The sequence below is a fragment of the Phalacrocorax carbo genome, chromosome 14, assembly GCF_963921805.1.
Source record: "Phalacrocorax carbo chromosome 14, bPhaCar2.1, whole genome shotgun sequence".
NCBI classification, from domain to species: domain Eukaryota; kingdom Metazoa; phylum Chordata; class Aves; order Suliformes; family Phalacrocoracidae; genus Phalacrocorax; species Phalacrocorax carbo.
Genome location: NC_087526.1, coordinates 17,939,539 through 17,958,560, shown reverse-complemented (window position 1 = coordinate 17,958,560; position 19,022 = coordinate 17,939,539). Strand labels below are relative to the sequence as shown.

Sequence of the window (19,022 nt, the reverse complement as noted above, 5' to 3'; positions counted from 1 at the left end):
ACAGATCTCTAGTTCCTCCTGTTTATTCCCCGTGCTGCGTGCATTGGTGTAGAGGCATTTCAGAAAGGTAATTGAGCACGCAGGTCTCCCTGGAGGGGTGCACGAGGACCCACTATAGCCATGCACACCCTTGAGGTGGTTGGTCTTCTGATTGTCATCTTGTGAGGCAGCTAAGGCACCTTTGTCGCTGTCTGGCTGGCCTGTCTTAATCACCTGTTGGATGTGATGGCATTAGCATTGCCATTTGGCCCCCACCCCCTGAGTCCTGCAGCTTAAAGCCCACCTCACCAAGTTAGCCAGCCTGCTGACATAGATTCTCTTGCCCCTTCTAGACAGGTGGATATTCTTCCATCTTTAGCTGTAAGTTCACCCCCACTCAGTGAGAAAGTTAAGGCAGCAATTAAAAATAAAAATGTAATCTGTATAACCACAAGAGGAGACAAGACTTCAATTAGGATAAATCAGAACACCCAGAATGCATAAAAACAAGAAGGGAAGCAAAAGATAGCAAGGAAAAATCCATTGCTGGCAGGGAAAGACAGTAAGAGAAATATTTTAAGTGAAATTACAAAGTCTGCATCCAAGCAAGTTGCAGGACCACCTGCAAAACATGTGGAAAACCTTGTCAGTGCTGGGTACCTCCTTCAGAGCAGTATGCCACCACTAGTTTGGCCACTGAAAGCAGTGAGTATGGACGGTGGCCCAGCTTCTATTGACAGTCCTGACCTGTGACGCCTTTCCACTGCACTAGCAAATGTTTCAGTTAATGCAGATCTCTGGTTCATCTGAATCATTGCTAATTTGCACCATCCTGCCTGCGGTGTGTACAACTGCTGCCTTGCTCGTTTACTGCATTCTGTTTCAGGGGCATCTTAGGGCTAATTAAAGCCTTTACTTTGGTCCCCTGAGTTGCAGGTGCTATTTTAACTTTCCTCTTCTCTACAGGAGACTGTGACAGACTTCGGGCACTTAAGTTCAACGTGAGTGAGTTGAACATGACTGCTGTCCTGCAGCAGGGGCAGGGCAGGCTGTAACCTGGTGTATGAGTGGTACTCCTGTGTGAAGAGAGAGTGAATCTTTAATAACTAATCATGCACGAAATGTTAAATTCCTAGCACATGACAACAATGCTATCGTCCCTATTCTGCACCTTACTATCAGATTCTCTGGGTCTTTGTGACATGTAGGGGAATAGACAGGGATCGGCGACCGGAAGATCACGGGCTGTGACGGAAAGACAGACCCCTCCCCATAGGAGTGGCAGGAACAGGAACCGCAAGAGCTATATAAGCGTGTGACGCAGCTAAATAAACGGACATTTTGCATCCATCATATTGATGTCTGTGCATCACTGTCCCCAGGGTGGGTAGAGCCCTGTGTCCCGGAGATATGCGGCCCAAGATAAGTTCTCCTGTAGAAGCGTACAGCTACAGTGACATACCAGACACATTCTTCATAATTTTCTTTAGATATTACTGCTGTCTCAGTCTTTCTTCCTTTAAAAGAGAGGGGGAAAGAATTTATGTCATGTCCTCATGTTACTTTATTCTTGGCCTCTTCCCCTCTCAAGGTGTGGAGGTTTTAGCTTGTTGTTTCTGGAAATCCAGAACTGCTGTTGATTTGAGTATCTGTTTGCTGTGTCTGAGAAACAGAACCACCCCAACTTGGCAATCACACCATTTGGCACTCTGTTCTTTCTCCAGCAAGCAGTTTGAATACATAACACACAGTGACTTCTTGGGTCCCTCCCAGACAATTCCCTCTGACAGCAGGTGTGCCTCTGCATTGCAGATTCCTACACATTTCACCCTGTTTAAAGGCAGCTGTGGTCCTTGGTGTCCTCCTTACTATCATGGTGTGAATTTGCTTCTAGCAGTCTCTCACAACAGGGATCTATCCTGTGCTGGAACTGGTGGTGGTCTTCCGCAAACTACCAAATAGCTGCCTGATGAAATTGCTCCACTGTATTAATTAAGTGGACCACGAAAGAGGCTTTTCTGATCCATATATGGCAGCGGAAATGCATCTCATTTGGTCAGTGCATGACAGAATTTGCATCTTGCAAAGGGGAGGGAAGGAACAACCACACCTCTTTTGCGCTTCTGTAGCCGCATGCTGTAGTCTCATTTACAAAGAAGACCCTTGTATCGGTGGCAGGGGAACACTATCATATAGGACATGCACTAGAGTTTTTTCAATGTTATTTACAAAACACATCCACTTGAAGCCATGTGGGTGGCTGCATAAGAGTAAAAGGATCACACTGCTGTTTGAGACCTGCAGCATGCAGTAAGTCACTGCTTATTGTTTCCTTGCTTAGATCCCAGTCAAGACTTTCCTTTCCTTAATGCAAGCATTTCCTGTCTTCACCAAGTATGTAAATTGCTGGTTTTCAAACTTAATTTATTCTGGTACTATAACTGGCACCAAGTGCCATTTTTGGCAGCCAAAACAGGTTACCAGTTTCCTGCTCCTTTAATTTGCCAAAGCACGAACTGAACACTCTGCTTCCACATCCCATCTGAACAAACCAGATCCCCAGCTTTCTTTGTGTAAGATCTGTCTGGGACCTCTTCTCCCATTCCCATACTGTCCTCTGCAGCATATCCCACTGTACCAACTCAATCCTACCTCCATTACCTTTCCAGCCTGAACCAGAAGTGCTAGCTAGTGTGTCGCTTGTTGGAGGAGATGCCTTTGCACAGCTCATGTGCTTCACACTACAGTAAGTTGCTTATGGCTGTATTAGCAAACAATGGCTGCTAGCAAGAATAATAGTAGCACATCTGTAGATACAGCAGTAATTAGGGATGGTGTTAAGTAAATAGAGTGCTGAGGACTTGACACCTACTCTGTATGTATTTTGGGGAAAGAGATGGTTATTGTGGAGTAGCTCTAGCTGTGCCTTATGATGCCTCTTAGCAGCTATAGTATCCTAGATGCGCTCCAGAAGTGCATCTTCAAGTTTAGCTTTGTCCAAAAAGAACGCAATTCATGAACTTCAGTGTGAATCAAAGCACAGAAATTGCAAAAGACAGTGCACCTTTTCAAAAGCACACTCCTGAGCTAAACTGAATCACTAGTGCAGATGCATCCATGTTGCCTGGCTAACCAGGGTGTCCAACCGTGTTGCTCCTATGACAGGCAATGTCTGGAGACCTTTGCTGCATACCATTTGGGGAAAAGTCACAGCTCACTAGCAGAAGTGTCACAGTTTGGGAATTTTCTTTAAAAGAAGGTTATGGTCTGCTAAGATACTGGGCACTGAATAGCTAAGAATGGAGGGAAATGAGAGATACACAGTATCAGTATAATATTTTTATCCATTTCATGTAGAAAGCTTTCCAAGCATAATTATCGACAGAGAATCCTCATGTAAAGGATTTCCTGAGCAGTATTTGATGCCTTTTATTAAAGTTCTGGAATAAAAGTAAATAAAAATAGTTGCTAATAAAAATTGCATATGGCACAAAATATCACATTATGAGGCCAAGTCATGTTGAAGAAGTAAAATGATACAATTGAAAAGTTATAGAAAGGAGCTGTAAAAGTAAGTCTTAAGATCTTAAAACCAAAAGAAGTTGCAGCTACAGACAGAAGGAACTGGCCTATTTATTTAAAGGCATCCTCATCAAGATCTGTAAATAGTTAAATGTCGAGACACTAGAGATAAGAAAAACAAATACTGAATCTAAATTTGCACAAACTCATAAATAGGTAGGACTTTAGCAGTGACAGGTCTTAATGATTGGAACAATTTGCTGTGCATTATAGAGGATTTTCTATGGCTTGAAATCTGGAAAATGTGCTGTACCTGCACCAGAAACACCAGGCTCATCACAGGACTTACAGGAGGAGTTTTCTGACCTGGTACTGCAGGAAGTTGGACTATATCTAAGTGATGCTTTCTGAGCACAATATCTGTGAAACCTACATACAAGGTTCTTACCATTACAACCTTAATTAAATATTATTGCTTTCTCTGATTACTTCTTTGTGACTAGCTGTGATGATTTTCACTAACCCAATCACTCTTCCAGGATGTGTTAAGCACTCATTCATTATAGGAACCCTTTGAAAATGTAACATTTAAGAGCTAAGTTTATAGGGACTTGGGATCTAACCAGCATTTTAGGAAGCATAGTTCAAAATGTTCAAAATTTGCAAAAGTCCTCTTCTAATCCCTCTGGTGCGTAGCTTCCGTGGGTATCTAAATCCTTACTCATTAATTCCTTCTCTGGGTATGGGCAAGGTAATCACCCACAACAGAGTAACTCTCTCTCAGCCTGTGAGGATAAGCCTTGTCCAGTGCAAGTGTTCAATAATACCAGCTGGTGCAAAGCACATCAGCAGTGCTGCTGAACCCCTAAAATAGTGAGATTGACACAGCAACCATCAAAGTCAGTCCCCATTCTGCCCACTGGTGGCGGTTTGTCCTGCAATCTTTTTACATAGTCCCTTCAAAAGCACTGTTCAGAAGGAGACTGAAACCATAATCCCTGCAAACAAACAATCACATCCCATCTGATTACATCAGATATGAAACTTGCCAAAATCTCCTGGTTCTAGTAGCCTCTGCTTATTGCCATACTTAACTTACTGCCTTCTCTGAGAAGCAACAAGAAATCTATGACTCTCTTAATTAGATTTGGTCAAGATTTTGTCACTAACTGTTAATGAATTTGTCCTATGGCAGAGTCAATTTAAAAGCAGACCTCTGTTCCAAGTCTAAGTCACTTGTATTTTTGTAACGCCTTACATTCTTGCAGCCCTTGTCAGATCTCAAAGTGGAGCTGGGTGAGGATCAAAGGGGAGAGCTATGCTTGTGGTGGGCATCATTTGAATGAGACCATGGTCCCTCATGGCTGTTCATCAGAGTTCCCATAGTGTTCTGAAAGTAAAGATTGGTGAATAACCTGTAATAAATTGCTTTCTAATTTCTAAATTCCCCTTAGATTGTGGCACTGATTTTCACACCCTAACTTTTTTCTGGTTTTGGTTTGGTTTTTGGTTTTTGGGGTTTGGCTTTTTTTTTTTTTTAATGGTCTACTAAACATTTCTATTCAAGGGTTATTACCTTTCATTTCAGTTGGGAATGTCATTGGTGTGGCTCCTCCTTCCTTTTAGCTCTAGCCTCCTTGGGAACACCTACAAAAACATACTGGCTCTTCTTCAGTTCTTATTGCTCATCTGTTTTGGGACATCTCTCACATGTAGATGCATCTTGTTCTGCTCCCCATTTCTAGGGAATGAGCTCTGCATAAGGAGCATGTAAAGTCCTCACACTGCTATTCATCCAGCCTGTTGCCTTTTAAAACGTACAAGGGAAGCACAGAAAATACAAATTTGTTGACACTGCTAAACATTTTTCTTTCACTTCTAGGTCCTCCTGTTGAGCCCCTGGAGCCAACCAGACCTTTACCGACTCTTCCTGTTCGCCGAATTCACTCCACTTCAGAAAGAAAACATGAGAGACAGCCAAGACCTCCTAGTCCTCCTCTGGGTGATAGGCCATCTCCTCCTGGCACAAAACCAAACATCTGTGATGGCAACTTTAACACAGTGGCTCTCTTTAGAGGAGAAATGTTTGTTTTCAAGGTACTAAGAATTCCTGCTTACCCGTGGGTCTTTCTTTAGTTTTATTGCTGGAAAAGATTAATAGAAATGTAAGGTAGTGAGATTTGAAATGTCTGTGAAAATAGCTGTGTTCCTAGGAGGCTGATAAATGAGCAATATTAGAAGAAAATGTAAGCAGATTAGCTCTGTAATATTTGGAAACAGTGCCTGATGGGATTCACAAAATGCCCGGCAGACTGTGCACCAAAGTGTGAACTGGATGGACTGGCAGAGAATTCAGACACCATCAAGCTCAGAGAGGAGCCATCTGGAAAGCCAGAAAGCAATACCAGTACCTAACCAGGGATTAAGCCTCATTGCCTTCAGAGATGGCATGCATCGAACCCTGGGCTTCAGGGAGCACTCAGCCTACCTGAAGCTCTTGGGGAATTTGAGTCAATCTTGCTTGTCATGGAGGAAGGCGAGGCTTTGCTCAATAACCCATGTTAGAGTGCCTTGAATATGGAAATCCATGGTCCCATTCCCAAAATACCTGTAGCTTTCACTCTGCCCAATGGCTGTGAATGTGGAGAGGGATATATTGAAGGTCATTAAATGGACAAACCACATCAGTTGCAGAAAATGCCTGAACTGAAAAGAGCTGCAGGCTGGGACAGTATCTGGGAGAAGTCTTACAGGCTCTGTCCTGCTCTTACTCATCCCTGAGCATCCACTACAGCTTTAACTAATGATCTCCTATCTAAAGGGTTGTTTAAAAGCTCCTTTGTGCCTTTGGACATTTGAGTGCTTTATACAGTCACCAGGTAATTTTACAGCTGTATGGCTCTCCAGGGGTCTGACAGTTGAGCACCAGTTGTACCAGGACAAGTGTGACACCTCAGTGATGAGACACACAAGAGAGGTCATTCACAAATTAGTTCATAGAGCTTGTAACTGTGGACTTGCTTCCCCCGGTCCTTTTCCCTTTCCTTTCCACCCTCTTTCACAGCACCAGCAATCAACTTCTCACCCTTTTGGCTGCTATATTCCCCATGAAGTGCTTCCTCACTGGATGCAGTGTTGGACTGGGTTGGAGCTGCCATCTGAACCAGGACTTCTGTCTTTAATGGTTAGGGGCATAGGCAGGGATTAGTAATGCTTAGTGCCGGATTTCCAGCCTAATTTGACTGAAAGATAAAAATGCTCAGCCTGAAGATGCTTCTGGTTTTCTCAGGATCGTTGGTTCTGGCGTCTGCGCAACAACCGAGTGCAGGAGGGATATCCCATGCAAATTGAGCGGTTTTGGAAAGGCCTCCCTGCAAAGATTGATGCAGCCTATGAACGGTCTGATGGAAAATTCGTTTTCTTCAAAGGTACAGTACATTTCAGTACAAGCCTACCTGCCTCACATCACACTTTTATGGCATGAAGATAGTGAAAACAGGTGCACTGCATCCCTGTCCAAGGGGACACTCCAAGCAGCCCCTAATCCTTAAAATATAGTTTAATGCGGGCTGGCCTTGCCAGGACAGTATAAAGCTGCCAGTATAAAGCTAATACTGATTAGTGGCAGTTGGCTTCCATGTGAAAACAAGAAATAGCTCTTATTTCCCAGGGCATGTCAGCCTCCTGCCTATCTCCTTGACATGTTTCAGCAGGGTATTAGGGCCTGTCCAGGTATAGGGCGCTCCCAAACCATATTTCTAGGCAATTGTCTCCTAAAGAGACAAAAGGACCAATCTTACACTGGGGGCCACATTAGCTCCTTGCACTGTGGCAGTGTCTGAACAGGATCCCGTAACTTGAGAGGAAGTTGTAAGCAAGAAGAGTGGCTGGAAAGCATCAGCATGCCCCCATCAAAAACACAGTATCTGGTCATCTGAATTTATGTCTGCAGCTTCACTCCCTCAGCTCCCTAAACTGTATTAGGACTTGAGAAGGCTCAGAGAAAGGCAACAGAATGGATCAAAAAGTATGGGCTGACCTCCTGCAAGAAGCTCCTCACCCTGAATGAGGGAAGACAAAGATGGGGTATGAGAGAAATCTTTGAACTCATGACTGGTAAATGGGAAAGGGTTGTTATCTCTTCCAAAACAAGAGCTGAGGAGCAGCAAATGAAATCAGGAGGTTTCAGGTTCATAATGAAGAGGAGGAGAATCTTTTTCACGTAATACATTTAAGCCTGGAAGTCCTCAACATGCTGTGGGTTCATTGTGGCTATTTTACATTTATATCAATTCAGCTACTAATTGGGCAACTCTGTTGTTTGTGTCCCCATTCATCTCTAGGAGATAAATACTGGGTTTTTAAAGAAGTGACGGCAGAGCCAGGCTACCCACACAGTCTAGTGGAACTGGGGAGCTGTCTGCCCCGGGAAGGCATCGACACAGCTCTGCGCTGGGAGCCAGTAGGCAAAACCTACTTCTTCAAAGGCGACAGGTACTGGAGGTACAACGAGGACAAGAGAGTAACAGATCCAGGATACCCAAAGCCCATCACCGTGTGGAGAGGAATCCCTCAGGCTCCCCAGGGAGCTTTTATCAGCAAAGAAGGCTGTATGTATCTGCAGTCATTATGCCTGTTAGATCGGTAATAGCTTGTCTACCTTGGGGGTTAGGTGGTTGTATGTGGGGTGTTTCAAATATTTCCTGAGATAGGAATCATGTCTCAGAAGTCCTAGACACCTGCGAGCACCGGCAGTCTGAGATCCTTCCTGACCCCCAGGTACCTCCTCAACTGCTAAACCACATATTGTAATGCCAGCTCTGGGGGATGGGAAGGGGACTTTTTCTGGTTTTGCAGTCACAACAGTCCCTACCTGAATTTTTTTTGGCCTTGACTGCAAGGATGCCATAACTTCTATTTTCCACCTAGTTTCTTACGTGAAGCTAGCTCAGTCACTCTGTTACATGTTCCAACCTGCCTGATGTACTTTGAAGTTAGCCATGCTCTGAGTAGGGGGTTGGATCTCCAGAGGCTCCTTCCAACACGTTTCTTTCTCTGATTCCTTCCTCTTCCAGATGGGGAAAGAACTAACAGAAGAGGCTTGTGCCATTCAGGCAGTGTTTAAATTTGGGGCTGTGGTGTGAGACAAGGGGTGTAGGGCTGGGCTAGGCCGGAGGACTGCAGTGAGAGCCAGCCAAGGTGGAGGACAGATGCAGGGAAACCAGTGCTTCCACCACTGTTCCCTTCTCCTTTTCTCTTTGGGTTTTTTTTTTTCCCCTAATCACCTGAGAGTGAAAAGGAGAAATCTGGGAAGACATGGGGTACTTCAGCCAACATGTAGCATAAACCATCAGCTTTTTATTAGCAGCAGGACAAGACTGCTCCTTAACAAAGGCCAAATCTTCTGGATTGTTGGTGAAAAGGACTCCTTCAGCATCTACTCCCTCAGGCTGGGTGAACAGAAACCTTAAGTATTCTTCTGAACACTACTGCACCCAGGCACACACTGTCATTCTGCAGATTATAGAATCATAGAATCATTACAGTTGGAAAAGACCTCTAAGATCATCAAGTCTAAACGTCAACCCAACACCACCAGGCCTCCTAAACCATGTCCTGAAGCGCTACATCTACACGCTTTTTGAACACATCCAAGGATGGTGACTCAACCACCTCTCTGGGCAGCCTGTTCCAATACCTGACAACCCTTTCAGAAAAGAATTTTTTTCCTAACATCCAATCTAAACCTCCCCTGATGCAACTTGGGGCCATTTCTTCTCATCCTATCGCTAGTTACTTGGGAGAAGAGACCAACCCCCGCCTCGCTACAGCCTCCTTTCAAGGAGTTGTAGAGAGCGAGAAGGGCTCCCCTCAGCCCCCTCTTCTCCAGGCTAAACCCCCCCAGCCCCCCCAGCCGCCCCCCAGCACACTTGTGCTCCAGACCCTGCCCCAGCCCCGCTGCCCTTCTCTGGACACGCTCCAGCCCCTCAAGGCCCTTCTTGTCCCGAGGGGCCCAAACCTGAGGCCAGCACTCGAGGTGGGGCCTCCCCAGGGCCGAGCACAGGGGCCCCATCCCTGCCCGGCCCCTGCTGGCCACCCCAGTGCTGACACAAGCCAGGATGCTGTTGGCGTCCTTGGCCACCTGGGCACACTGTGGAGCCTTCCTACCCTTGAGCAGCTAGAGAATCTCACCCAATGTGGTGTCATCTGTAAACTTACTGAGAGCGTACTCAATCCCCTTATCCAGATCATTGCTAAATTATGTTAACTGCTTGGTATGATGAGCACATATTTACACATGCTTTAACAAACAATAACTCACTGCAGAACACTTTAAAGTTAGTTAGGTTTGGGGTTTTTTTATTCACAGCTTTCCTAGGCCAAGGGGAATGGTACTCTGTGGGCAACACTGCACCCACAAGCCAGGGTTATGGCTTCTCCTTTAAAGCCCAGCTCCAAAAACCACCTCCTAGCTCCAAAACCACCTTCACTTTTCAGTGGTTTTGGGATGCCCTGGATTAATGTGTTTTATTGGCCAAGGCAGCTACCACCTCCAGCCTTTCATACTCTCTGCACAGCCTCACACAAGCACAGCTTATCAAGTTGGAAGTGGTGTGGTGAGAAATATTCTCTGTTTTGTCTCCTAGTTTATACCTACTTTTACAAAGGGAAGGAATATTGGAAGTTCGATAACCAGCGGCTGAGTGTGGAGCCAGGCTACCCCAGGTCAATCCTCAAAGACTGGATGGGCTGTAACCAGAAGGATGTTGAACGAAGTAAAGACAGACGCCTCCCCCATGATGATGTGGATATTATGGTGACAATAAATGATGTGCCTAGCACTGTAAATGCAATCGCAGTTGTGATCCCTTGCATTTTGTCGCTGTGTATCCTTGTCCTGGTATACACAATCTTCCAATTTAAAAACAAAGAGGTGCAGCAAAATGTTGTGTATTACAAAAGACCTGTCCAGGAATGGGTATGACACAGTCCGCTGCACATTTCAACTCATTGATCTGATGAGGATTATGGACAAAAAAAAAAAAAAAAAACAAAGGGAAAAAAATGCATTCAAAAGACTACCAAACAAAACTACTTCAGTGACCTACAAGTTTTGGACAGCCAGGGACCGAAAGAAGCAGGAAAACTGGAAAAAAATACAGGCAGCCTTGCACTGTGGAGCCTCTTTCTTTCTCACTGCCTCAGCTGTGCGTCACTCTCGGTGTGCCATCCTCCACAGGCTCACCCTGCTAACATCAGAGGCTTCAAGACTGGTTTCAACTGACGTGGGAAACTTCCTTCAGCTCCCTGCACCAATGCTCCCTGTTAAACCCAGCATTCTCCAGTGTAGCTAAACCACCTCTGAACAGAACCATTTTTTTAATAGCTGTCTCATAAATTAATTAAGATCATGAAACCTATGAACAGGAACAATTCAGTATCATAAGCAGAAGACATTCTGATGCTGAACCAGTCTAAAAGATCTTCTTAGTTTATTACAAAATCCAGGGAATTACCTGGATACAATTTTCCAATACCTGCTGGTCAGATGTTTTGTACATTCATAATTAATCAATGCTGCCACTTAGTACAGTGCATGAGGAACTACTAAGCCCTCAGAGAGGTAAATGAGTGCAGAGCAGAAGCTCAAGCAGCACCAACCCAGACACCATGTTACCTGGCAACATCAAGCCCTAGGTTGGGACAATCTGAAGACAAAGTAATTGGGTCTAAAAAACCAGTCATGGGAATACATGTTTTTGATTTGGGAGCCATTCATTAAAGAAATATTTAAATGTCATATGATGTTGTTTTAAGCTCCCATCAGCAAGAAACAATGAAGCAATGGTTACCGATATACTGAAAAATATGTATAGATGTAGACTGCATTCTGCCCTTGTTAAGATGCTGGGAAAAGATGAATTGTTGTTACATGGCATGTATAACTACATTGTGGAATCTGTATGTTGGGTTTCAGGAGAATGGAAATGTTTATTTGGAGTGAGATCATCATTATATTTTGCTGAAATAGTCAAGACACAGTAAGAATTAGGCCTGTTTATAAAACTAAATCCAATCCCTGTAGATGTGACAAACGTTTTATGCCTTTGAAAATTGTTTTTTGGTTTTGCTCACTTCGTCACAGTCAAATATTTGGCAAGGACCAAAGGAAGCATGCCAACAGTAGAATGAGTTTATCACTAGCCACATTTGACAGAAAAATAAAAATCAGATAAAGGCTAGATAAATATCTGAACTTTCGGCTAGTAACTTTTCACAAGTCTCTTCCTACAACAGTAGCTTCTGCTTATCCCTCTTAAAGTTGTGAATGGCTTAGGATGCTGTGTCCTAACCACACACTTAGCCCATTTTGTTGTTGATGCTGATATTTCTGCCATGTTAAATAAGAGTGGAAGGAGAGTTTCTTGCAATGCAATGTAATGGTGAAGTCCAGCCCTGTACAGAAGTGCCATTCATGTAAGTCTATTAACTGCTTTGCACGCTAACTGTAAGGAATAGGTGATTAGCGTACGTTCTCTGCCTACAACCAAATCTATTCAGTGAAATGGAAGTGCAATGCACAGAATGTCCAGTTAGTCTAGAAAAAGTACAGGTTTATAGCGTCAGGTATGAAAAAAAAATTGAAGGATGACAACCATGCTAAAAATATTCCTAATTACAGTGATGAAGAATGAAGAAGCAGGCAGTTTGTAGCATTCTAAATTTCTAACTAGTGCTCAAATATTGCTATGGTGAAGCAGGATAGACAAATAGATACTTCTAGTGAAGCCCACTAGGACTGCATAACATGTGGTCTCAAATTGTATTTTGTCCTTCATAATTGATTTCCATAGCCAAGCTGTTTATTGTGTTTAAACATAAAAAATATTACAAAATGAGAAGCTAGTAGATGCAAAACTTTGAATGTTAGTGAAAAAAATATGATAATGTCTCATGATGGGTGAAGGAGTGCAAAGGACCAAATGAAATCGGAGCTACTAATTAGCCCCCCCATGCTACGCCGTACATTGCTATGTGTACTATGTATGTGGTAGAATGCCTACTATGACCGCCACAGCCACATGGCACATCGAACTCATCTGTACGCTGCCAACTCTTCTGGGACTGTGACAGCCCAAACCTTTGAGGAACTTCCAACAGCCATCATTAAAAAAAAAAAATTTACAACCTAGAGAAATGCCTGGTTTTGTTTGTATTTTTTTTCCTCCTGCCCAAAGGTAGATTTTTGGTCTCTTCAAAATCTTATACTGAGTAACAAGCTGTACAGGCAGCACAATGCCTGGGTCCGTAGTAAGCTGAGCCGTTTCCTCAGACAGCTGTGTATTGCCTTGCAGAGCCAGGCACCCCACTGCAGTAAGGCAGGCTGCCTGCCCTGTATTACCAAAATTCAGCCTTCCTCAAAGAGCTACTGCTTCGAAGAACCGGATAAATAGTTTGGTGCCTTTTCTAACTGCTTTGTAACTGGCTCCTATGCAGATGTTGCATATCTGAGCTTTGCAGAGGTGCGAGGTATTTGTGTAGGTGTTTAAGTGGCTGAGAAATGGCCACCTACAGTTACAAGTGTTGGCACTGGGGAGGCTGGGGCAGGTAGGTGAGCAGTTGACCCCCTTCCCCCAAGTACAATCCTACTCACATTGACATCATCTCTCTTTTGTTAAGATTAGCACCTGTGCAGTCCTCGGGTGACCTGGATCTAGGCACAAACATCAGCATTCATGTAGGGGACAGTACCTTAATATTCCCACAGCTGAGCTCTTTGCTGGGGTCCTGTATCAGGCTACAGGAACACAGCACCTGATTGGCAGAGTATCAACTCAGTCTGCTTCCCACTAGCATGGCTAAAACATCTGCAAGGACAGGTGGCCATGTTCCAGTTCCTGTCCAGAAATGCAGCACCAGGACACATTGCCACCCCAGGGGCACAGGGAACAGCAGTGCCTACTCAACTCTAATCCCATAAGCAAGAGGCTCTTCAAGGCATGCTCCTGGTGTGATGCACACCACCTGCAGTACAGGCCACTTGTACAGCCAGAGGGGAGTCCTGGCACATGTTCATCTTGAGAGCAGCAGTTGCAGCCTCTCCAGCGAACAGCCCATTACATACACTATATTCTACTTCAACTTTTTTTTTCCCCTCCAGTTTTTGACTACTTTGAATAATTTCATGACCAGTAAAGTAGGCTCATTTTTACAGGTAAGTTTGAAATGTGCTGGGATACACAATCGCTATGGTCAGAACAGATATCCTCCACTGAAAAAGGGATTAGTTGTTCTTAACTTATAAGTAGTCATTAAACCTCAAGGGATCTTCCATCTCACACCATGAGGACTCAGGTTTTTAAAAACTTCTATGAAGGATCCTGGCAAAAGATTTTGGACAGCAAAGCACACTACGGCAGCCAAAGCTACACACCCTATGACTTCTTCAGTGAACCTTGAGCTCCCTCAAAACCTCTGGACAGCTCTTCTCCATCCAGTCACATTCATCCCAGAGCTTGATTCCAACTTCTCAGACTTATTTGTCCAGCACAGCTGGAATCGGCTATAGTTCCACAGATCTATATCTACAACCCTTGATAATACCCAGTCACATGCTGCCTTCTACTGCCTGATAGCAAAGGTGGTATATAGCAGTGGTACATAACCCACAGCTTCATAGTCCAGCAATTTTATTTTTAAGAATCCTGAGACCCCGCATAGCAATACCCAGCACTAGGACATACAACTTGATTTTATGGACTATTCCGTAACACCTTTTGGCATTGCCACTGGAGAGTGCCACCTTTGAGATAAAGCACACAAAAAGGGTCAGTCAAGTGTTGCAGTGCTTCAGGTACCTCAAACTGTGTAATGCCAAGGGCCTGCCCTTTCTAATTCTGCTGTTCTGTAACCCTTCACCTGAGTTGTCATTTTTCCCTTACTGTTTCACAGTCATTTTCATGGTCTCAACCTCATAGCCCCACACCTGCAAGCTCTGACACTGCTAGGCAGGTTCTTATGGGAAGTAATCAGCAATAGCATGAGAATCTCACTCCTCCTTTCCCCGGCTTCTTTTGGAGTTTTTAGTTTACAGAAGAACCAAAATTCAATGTAGATAGGCATTATGCAAAAATATATATTTTGGAAGAGCAAACATGAGCTCGCTCAGAGCTCAGTTGGGAGGGATTCCATGGGAGGCTTCCATGGAAGATAAAGGAGCCAGTGAGTGCTGGGAGTTCTTCAAGAACTCTCTATTGGAAGCACAAAGCCAATTTATCCCCTACAAAGGAAAGGGAAGTCAGCGGAGCAAGAGGCCCCCTTGGCTCAACCATGACCTCCTGGGTCTACTCAAATCCAAAAGGGCAGCACACCAGAGATGGAGAAGTGGAGGATTATCCGCCAAGACCTACAGCGGCATTGCCAGAGGGTGCAGAGATGCAGTTAGAAAAGCAAAAGCCCAACTCGAATTGAAACTGGCTGTAGATGTCAAAAATAACAAGAAAGGATTCTTCAGGTACGCCAACCATAAGCAGAAGAAGAAGGAAAACACAGGCCCACTATTGAACAGAAAAGGAGAGTCTGTCACCAGCGATGCTGAAAAGGCAGAGGTCCTCAACACCTTCTTCACCTCGGTCTTTACCAGCACTGTCGGGTCCCAGGCTTTGGGCATGAAATTGCCGATTGATCCAAACACCGACCCACCATCAGTGAAGGAAGAGTTAGTACAGGAATTACTACAGGAGCTTGACCCCCACAAATCTATGGGCCCTGACGCCATCCACCGAGGGTGTTGAGAGAGCTGGCTGACGTCATCGCACGGCCACTCTCCATGATCTTCGAGAAGTCGTGGGGAACGGGGGATGTCCCAGAGGACTGGAGGAAGGCAAATGTTACCCCTGTCTACACGAAGGGCTCGAGGGAGGATCCGGGTCACTATAGGCCCATCAGCCTTACTTCAATCCCCGGGAAAGTTATGGAACGAATCCTCCTGGGGGCCATCACAAGTCAAATGAAGCACGTGATTGGGAAAAGCCAACACGGCTTCACTAAAGGCAGATCGTGCTTGACAAACCTGGTGGCCTTCTATGACAAAGTGACTTGCCTGGTTGACGTGGGGCGGGCAGTGGACATTCTCTACCTGGACTTCTCCAAGGCCTTTGGTACGGTCCCCCAGTCTCCTCCTGGAGAAATTGATGCGTTACGGCCTAGACAAGCGGTCTGTGCAGTGGGTGGGGAACTGGGTGACAGGCTGCACCCAACGGGTGGTGGTAAATAGCTCTTTCTCAAACTGGCAACCTGTCACTAGTGGAGTCCCCCAGGGATCGATAGTGGGCCCAATGGTATTCAATATCTTTATAAGTGATCTGGACAACGGCATCAAGTGTAGCCTGACGAAGTTTGCTCGTGACACCAAACTGGGTGGGGAAGTAGATGCTCCAGAAGGGACAGCTGCTCTGCAGGGAGACCTGGATAGGCTGGAAGAGTGGGCCAGCAAGAACCTTATGAAGTTCAACAAGGACAAGTGTAAGGTCACGCACCTGGGAAAACATAATCCGGGAGTGCAGCACAGACTGGGATGCACCTGGCTGGAGGGCAGCTCTGTGGGAAGGGAACTGGGGGTCCTGGTGGACAGAAAGCTCAACATGAGCAAACAGTGGCTGCTGCGGCCAAGGCGGCCAACAGGGTGCTGGGTTGCATCAAAAAGGGCATCGCCAGCAGAGAGAAAGAAGTCATCATCCCGCTCTACTCAGCGCTTGTCAGGCCACACCTGGAGCGCTGTGTGCAGTTCTGGTTCTCGCTATACAAAAAGGATGTGGCCAGGCTGGAAGGGGTCCAGAGAAGGGCCACCAGGATGATCCAAGGACTGGGAAGCTGCCATACAAGGACAGGCTGGGACAGCTGGGTTTGTTCAGCCTTGAGAAAAGGAGGCTTGGAGGGGATCTCATCACCACGTACCAGTACTTAAGGGGTAGCAACAAAGAAGATGGAGACTCCCTTTTACACGGGAGTCCCATGGAGAGGACAAGGGGGAACGGACACAAGTTGCTCTTGGGGAGATTCCGATGGGACACCAGAGGGAAATTTTTCACAGTGAGGACAGTCACCGTTGGAATAATCTCCCCAGGGAAGGGGTTGGCTCGGCCACGTTGGGCACCTTCAAGAGTCGTCTGGACAGGGTGCTGGGCCATCTTGTCTAGACTGGGCTCTTCCCAGAAAGGTTGGACTAGATGATCCCTGAGGTCCCTTCCAACCTGGGACTCTGTATTTGCAGAAAAGCTTGGTAACCACTGTACCGTGCTTCCATCTAATCTACACATAGCACTCAATATAAAGTTGCATCATGGATTCACGGATAATGATGAGTTGTTTGGGCTTTCTTTTCTTAATTAACTCCAAATATTGTTTGCTTTTTTGACTGTTATGAAGACTGAGCACATGTCTTTGTTCAAATACACAGCTTCAGGCCAAGAATGTGCTCTTGCTCTGCTCAGAGTTTATCACTACAGGTGTGAAATTTGGATTCTTAACCACAATATGCTTCACTTCGTGTTCAGGTGGCTGAATTTACCTTTCTATCAACCCATAAGTCAGTCCTTGTCCTTACTAGTCAGAATAAGTCAGTATGGGCAGACTTCCCTGCGTTAATGCACTGCCTTTCCTGAACACTGTGGCTCCCAGTGGAGCTCCCTGTGAAACTCCTGGAAAAATCCAACCATTTACTCTGATTTCCCCCCCATCCTCAAGCATGTAAAAGGGCTTCCCTCTCATTCATGGGATCACTCACCCAGGGTCCTTAGAAGCCTTTGGCACAAAAACCTGCCAAATGCTTTCAGAAATACACATAACATTACAACAGACCTTCTCCATATCCCTATGGGCTCCTTTAAAGAACTCTTGTTCTTGTTACACACCTTGTAAGACATGACTTGCCAATAAAACACCTTTATACTCTCATAATATCATGTATCCATGTTTCTGCTAATTCCATCCTTCATTATAGTTTCAGTTTTCCTTCTACATATGTCCATCTACTAGTTTAGACTTCCCACAAACCCTTGTTTAGAACATGTATCACATTTGCCACCCTCCCAAGCTTCAATGCAACTTTGGTAAGAGATCACACATTACAGTTAGCAATACCTATTCTGCTGTCTGTCTCTAATCCTCTTTGGTATATCACACTGTATCAGTATCCATACCACACTGTACCCATTTAACGATCTGGATTACACAGAGACTGGATTCTTTTCCTTTGTTTACCTCTAAGCAATTTTTAACATGTAACCAGCATCAAGCTCACCAATATAAACCAGAATTCCTGCCTATCAACTGGAATTAAAAAAGAGGAAAACTTCAGCTTTACTCATTTCACACTTGATGAATACATGCTAACACCAATAACAGTAATCAGACTCTCTGCCATTTATGCCTAAGAACAGAACCCTGTGAGGTGGCAAAAGGGAAGCAGCTTCTCACTCTACATACTGAGATACGCTAAGAGGAGGAGACCTGGAGTCAGTGCCAGTCACTGACTGTCAGTCCACTATATCAAAGGGCCCATAAACACCAAAAATCATTAGCCATAGTAGCAAGGAGCTATGAGCTGCTTACACGCCTCCCCAGTGGCAAAAGGAAGGTAAGCTGTCTAGAATGGCAGCCCCTGGCTCAGCTACCATTCTACACAACAGACCAGATGGCAGGACTGCTATGATCAGAGAAGATCCTATGGCAAATCTTTATTTTGTCTCCAAGATAAGATGAGGTGGTTTAAATCTTTTTTTTGTTTTAACGTCTTCCCAGCATAGGTGGCTAACTCCCATAGAACAAATTCAAGCCCACTGGCAATAGCATGCTTTTCTAGGCTCCCTCTTGCAGATACCTTAGAAATAGCACACATGCCATGAGGAATCTGCAGACAACAGATCAAATACCACTGTCCCAGAGGCAGGCACACATTGCTGCTGTTGGAAGACGCTGGACTGACTTTGAGAAACTCCAGTTCTAATCAGAGCTGATCACTTCATACTCACCAGCCCTGGGGGAATAGCTGCAAATAAGGGCAAGAGAGCGGGTGATAATTTCTGAATTATTTTATGGCAAGTAGAGTACTATATTTTTGGTATTGGACATACAAGAGGTTCTTCTTAAGTCTACCTACAGCAGAAATATCACTCTTCAGGAAGAATGTGGAAAGAGAGGGCAGTGCCATGTATGTGCTGAAACAGACTGCTGTGCAACAGAACACTGCAGCATTATTTAAGGCAAAATAATTTCCGGTGATTATTATCCAAGAGCCACAAGAATAAATATCATGGGTTAATTTGAGGGGGTGAGTCCCCAGGGCTCAGTGCTGGGGCTGGACCTGTTCAATATCTTCATTGATGATCTGGATGAGGAGATCGAGTGCATCCTCAGTAAGGTTGCAGATGACACCAAGCTGGGTGGAAGTGTCGATCTGCTGGAGGGCAGGAAGGCCCTACAGAGAGACCTGGACAGGCTGGATTGTTGGGCCGGAGCCA

General features: G+C 45.0%; 1 protein-coding gene across 2 annotated transcripts in view; it reads left to right on the top strand.

The window, feature by feature from the left end:
• MMP24 (matrix metallopeptidase 24) overlaps positions 1–10,593 on the top strand; it is a 47,162-nt gene extending 36,569 nt beyond the window's left edge. For both annotated transcript variants that reach the window (XM_064465129.1, XM_064465130.1), the window contains 4 exons: positions 5,384–5,598; positions 6,791–6,929; positions 7,845–8,111; positions 10,149–10,593. In XM_064465129.1, coding sequence (XP_064321199.1) covers positions 5,384–5,598; positions 6,791–6,929; positions 7,845–8,111; positions 10,149–10,486 — 959 coding nt within the window. In that variant the 3' untranslated portion in view covers positions 10,487–10,593. The remainder of the gene's footprint in view (positions 1–5,383; positions 5,599–6,790; positions 6,930–7,844; positions 8,112–10,148) is intronic.
• The last annotated feature ends 8,429 nt before the right edge of the window (positions 10,594–19,022 follow it).